The sequence below is a fragment of the Cyphomyrmex costatus genome, unplaced genomic scaffold (assembly GCF_001594065.2).
Source record: "Cyphomyrmex costatus isolate MS0001 unplaced genomic scaffold, Ccosl1.0 scaffold742, whole genome shotgun sequence".
Taxonomy (NCBI): domain Eukaryota; kingdom Metazoa; phylum Arthropoda; class Insecta; order Hymenoptera; family Formicidae; genus Cyphomyrmex; species Cyphomyrmex costatus.
In genome coordinates, this window is record NW_017280314.1 from 101,028 (window position 1) to 106,676 (window position 5,649).

The window sequence follows — 5,649 nt, forward strand, 5'->3', positions numbered from 1 at the left end:
TTTTTTGTGCTATTTTTTCAAATTTCTCTCTCTTTTTCATATTCTGCAGATTTATCTCCAAAGAATATTCTAAACAATATATACATATTGTATACATAAAATAACAACCAAGTTTTTTCTTATCACAAATGCTACTCAAGCAGTAAGACGACTTTGTAATTTGCGCGTGTAAATATGTGAATTTGAAAAAAAAAACTGATTTTTACCCGCTTAATTTTCTTTTTTTTTTTACAGAGCTTGTCTTCTCACCCACATGCCGTAGATGCTGGATCGAAGTTGAGATGTATCGCGTATCAAGAATTTATTACACGTCGAAGTTACACATCATTTTGCAAATGCGTACGGACGACTCGTGAGTCTTGAGCGGACTTTCGAGTGCGTCATTAGACGCGCTCAAACGTTCGCAACTGTGCATATTCTCAACGACCTCGATGATGAAGCAGTGCTTAAAAAAGCTGGTCGGCCACCATCAAGGCGGACTCTTGAAAATTCGCGATCGACAGGGATGAAAAGTACGTTACAATATTTGATTATCAATGTTTCTTTGTCTCCCTTCCTCTCTTTCTTTTTAAGATTTACCTTATTAATAAATATTACAATAATTTAACGGGCAATGACCTGAAATAAAAATATTACAAATTACGAAGAGAAACAAAGAAGAGATATATATATATAATATTTAAATTAAAAATAACAACACTAGAAATAAAAGTTTCGACACCGATCGGGTTATTCTCAATGTTAACAAATTATTAGAACATAACTAATACGATTTTTAGAATATTAAATTATTAGCATATAAATGAACAATATTAAATTTTAAAGTAGCGTGAATGTAACAACATAACTAATATAAATCGAAGCCTATACAAATGTTTCGCAATAATAATAATTATTTTTAGATTTTAACATCGTTAAAAGTATAAGATATAAGATGCCAAAAGAGCATCGAATAATTAAATTGTTAATCAATTTAATTCGTATTAGTACTACGGTAGTTTGTTAGAGTTGCGTTTCAAGACCGACAATTGTTCTCTCGGCGCGCAGTTTAGGAAGATTACATATAGTATATAAATTCACGCGAAATTATATATAAGCAACTAAGATCCAGCTAGACTGTTATAGGCTTCGATTCATATTAGCTATGTTGTTACATTGACGACGGTCCTTTAAAATTTAATATTATTCGTTATTATATAAGACTTCTTTCAAAATTTATCGCACATAAATTATATAATAAAGACAGAATATAATAAGATTTCATTTAAAAAAAGATTATTTTCAGAAACGTGCGAAATACGTGTACCTCGAGCGGGACACGGGTGTCTCGTCTGGGGATTCGGCACCATAATCACTTGGAAAAATAAGCGACGAAATGATGATGATGGAGCACAAACAGACGATACTGCTGGCACCCTCACTCAGCAACAGCAGTTGCTGGCGAAGCGGCACCGATGCCGCTTGGACAGGTCCAGGCCCTGGAGAGCTAATACGAGCTGCCTTGATATTGCTACTTAGTCTTGGTATTCTGTGTGCCAATCTTCTGGTGATATGTGTTATCAATAGCAGACAGTACAGCAAATATATACATGCTCAGGTTGGTACATTTAAGATATAATGTAATTTGATTTACGTAATTATTAAAAAATAAGCTAAGTTCGTTGCTCCATTGATAAATTTTATATCTTGTTAAATATGAATTTTAAAAGTCAGTCTTTTTTGTTTTTATATCGTGAAATAATAATAATTATAGAATCTATATAAAAATCTCAAACTTCCAAAATATTGGAGAGAACGATACAGATGTCCCTGAAAATTTTGCTCATTACTTGAATGATAGGATAGAATTATATAATATTCAATAAAAGAAACATTCTTTGTATACATAAACATCTAAATACGTTAGCTAACAAAAAGCCAAAATACATCATACAATGTAATTAATATTATATACTTGTTTTGTATCCTATAAAAGGATTACGGTAAAATATTAGTTACGTGAACGTACGAAGGGGTTTCAGTCGGTGCCATAACTCACAGTCCGTGATGGAAGGGTTCGCGGTATTTTCTCCATTTCTCTCTTCTTCCTATGTAAATCAGTCTGAAGTGGTTAGCTACACGAAATACAGGACAGTCATGTTTCTGGGTTCTAAATGAGCACCGTCGAGTTTTGTGGAGACTGATGATGCCCGCAAAAAATTTTGTACATTTACAAATGTTTTATTTTCTATTTTTTTATTAATTAAATTTTTCTGACATCGTAATATGTACGTAATACTGAGAATATCTTTACAAAAACCCAATTATAATAAAAGCATTTCTTAATATTAATCGATTTATTTTTCTGGAGAAAAGATATGTATGTATACAGATTAGATATTTCTATAAATGTATGGGTACATAAAATACATTCTTATTCCAATTCTGTGAAAATTACATTAGTTTAACTCCTTTTCGAGAAACTGTTATTCTAACAATCATTTATCTCGCTTTGTTATCGGGATTTATACAATCTCCTACGCTGTAGATATTATCGTTAATGAAATTTAACTTTTCTGTACTGCTCTTTCTGACTCCTACTCAATTTTTCTTTTTATTCTACCTAGTGACTTCGCGCTTTCAGATCTAATTTATGTATATGTAAAAGTTACATAGCCTACTAAGTATGTATACGAAAGTAATTTCGATTTTCCATACAATTATTAGCGAGAGTAGGAAGTAATAATGCAGGACTGTGTGAAAGATAAAACTGCATTAAAACTTCAATAATTGGAAACACATTATGCTTTTTACTTCGTCTAGAAAATTAGATTCTTTTTTATTGCACACGTATAGGTTTCTATAAATATTAATTTAGCAAATAAATTTAATTTTCGGAGTTAATCAAAACAGTCAATTAAATCAACTAATCTGAAGTAATCCAAACTGATGCTCATGGAGATAGATCACAATTAGTGAAAAAAAGTCGTTAATTAATCAATATTTTCTCTCGTTACACATCTCATGACGGAGTTAATGTCGCGCACGTTACACAACAATTCAAGTAATTCAACCGTTCGGTAATGATGTCCATTGACTGACCAAGATGATCAACAGGTTCTCCTCAATTTTCTTCCAGCCCCGATATTTGCTGACGAGCTTAGCAAGTAACGACCTAGCGATTGGTCTTTTAGTGACGCCTTTCGGTTTCCTACCAGCTGTTTACGGATGCTGGCCATATGGTGAAGTTGTCTGTCAAATTCAGGTAACTTTTACAACTCTTTTTAAATAGTTTCATATTTATCTTTAAACATATTTTAGATTTGTTATGCGAGTCACGTTAGTTTTGCTTGCTAATCAATATTTATTATATTCTAACTGTAATTAATTCTATATGAGTATAAGATTGATAACTTGATAATATTAGGTGTACAAATTAATTCTCGGTCCCTACTTTTCAGTAACCTCAGAACCCGTTTAAGTTGAACTCCCCCCCGCCCCTCTGTAGTAATTTTGAAGTGCCATTATCTTTTAGCTTTAAAATGAGGTACAATACCTGATCTTTCTGTGAACGTAATTTGAAAAATCAGCAGTAAACACGATGTCGTCCGAAAAGCAACATTTGAAACACACTACCTTCTTTTCGCGTTTCAACTTAAAAAAAACGCGACTGAGATAAAAGAAATGATTTGTTCGGCTTTGGGCGAGAATGCTGTATTGTACAGTACGTGTAAAAAATTCCAACAGTTTCGAGAGGGAAATGTCCTGGTTAACCAAAAAATGTGAAATACGTTGAGTTGGAGAAAATTTTGAACGAGAATTCTTGCCAAACGCAATTAGAACTTGCAAATACGCTTGGAGTAACTCAGCAAGACGTTTCTTATCGTCTAAAACAGCTGGGGTGGATTTGCAAGGAATCTCGATGGGTCCCTCATAAGCTCTCACTCCCGAAAACAAAAGCAGACGTCACGATACTGCTCTCTCCTTGCTCTCTAGTTAAAAAAAAATTTTTTGCACAAAATTGTTGCTTGTGATGAAAAGTGGATATTGTACGAGGATCCTAAGAGGCGAAAATCATGAATCCGTCCAGGGCCCATATTCTGTACACGTCTATCGACAGTTGTCGGTGTCGTTAAGTAGCGATAGCCAATAAGAACTGCACTTTTCTTCCAGAACAGTCTTTGCCATTGGCTATCGTTAATTATCGACAATGTCGGTAGACGTGTACAGAATATGGGCCCTGGTGAGCCGTCAACGAGCATCGCAAAACCGAACATCCACGCAAAAAGGTGGTGCTATGCATTTGGTGGGCGTGATCCATTATGAGTTGTTCCGACAAGGTCGGACCGTGACTGCTGAGCTCTATCAACAACAATTGATTTGTGTAAATGACGCTTTTGAAGAAAACAGGTCATTTACTGACAGTGGAAGAAGGAAAGTGATACTGCTGCAGAATAACGCCCGGCCCCATACAACAAAAAACACTCAGAAAACCATCTCCGATTTAGGCTGGGAAATTTTCCCTCATATGTGGCGTATTCTCCAGACTTAGCCCCTTCGGATTATCACCTATTTCGAGCCCTACAACAACACCTAACTGATTCTCGATTCAAGTCGGTTCAAGAGGTCGAAAAAAGCCTCGATGAATTCATTAATTCGAAGCCACCATCATTTTTCCGATCTGGAATCCGGCAATTGCCTGAGAGATGGAAAAAATGTATAGATAGCGAGGAAGATTATTTTGAAGATTGAGTTCATATTCAGGTTTTTATACATAAATGTCAAAGTTGGTCAAAAAAGGCCGAGAATTAATTTGTACACCTAATATATTTTATATTAATAGTGTTTTTGTGTATTGTGCTGTAATAAATATTAATTTGAATATAAACGTTGGAGATTACGACATCACTTATAACGTTGAGTGTTAAAGAGCCGTTCAATAACCTCGAAACTTGACAGCGTTTCTTTGCTAGAAATCGAGGAATTTATAGGAAATCTCGAAATGGTATTCGCGATGCTTGGCAGGAAATTATTATCGTTTGAAACTCGTGGCTGCACTTCCGGCAGCCGGTACTTCTTCCGCCATTTCCTCTACCAGTCGGCGGCTGCGACGTTATCGGAGTTCCTGGCGATAATCTTTACGCATTGCTCCTTTCCCTCCGATCCCTTCCTCGTTCTCTACGCCATCTTCTGAGGTAACGGTCTGATTTGTGATCGCATATTTCTTCATTTCGCACGTGCTAAACTCCGGAATGTACCGTTTCGTTGGCAGATCTCGAATTTCGTAGGTATTTGCTTATCTAGCCGTAACGGGAAATTGCCGTAATATCTTGCGCGAAATTAGTAAACACAAGTTATATATTATATAAATTAAATACAACTTTACGCGCAATTTATAACAAATACTCGTCGAGTAGTACAATTTAATATTTGTTAAAAAGAATTATTCTTTTTAATAATAAATAAAAATACAGCATGTCATATAACCGTGTCGCTTTACTCTCTGATTATCTAATATAATAACAACACTGTTAATTAACTTATACAATATTGTGACAACGTAGAACGTATTTTTGTATGCTTGAGTAATAAAAAATATCGAGATACTTAATTTTACAATAGTAACTTCAAATAATAAAATTTAATAAAAATTTAACAAAGAAACCACTA

General features: G+C 34.4%; 1 protein-coding gene across 1 annotated transcript in view; it reads left to right on the forward strand.

Annotated features, from left to right (window-relative positions):
* Positions 1 to 1,378: 1,378 nt before the first annotated feature.
* LOC108780813 (trace amine-associated receptor 9) overlaps positions 1,379 to 5,649 on the forward strand; it is a 47,797-nt gene continuing 43,526 nt past the window's right edge. The window contains exons 1-2 of the mRNA XM_018548630.1: positions 1,379 to 1,597; positions 3,119 to 3,244. Coding sequence (XP_018404132.1) covers positions 1,379 to 1,597; positions 3,119 to 3,244 — 345 coding nt within the window. The remainder of the gene's footprint in view (positions 1,598 to 3,118; positions 3,245 to 5,649) is intronic.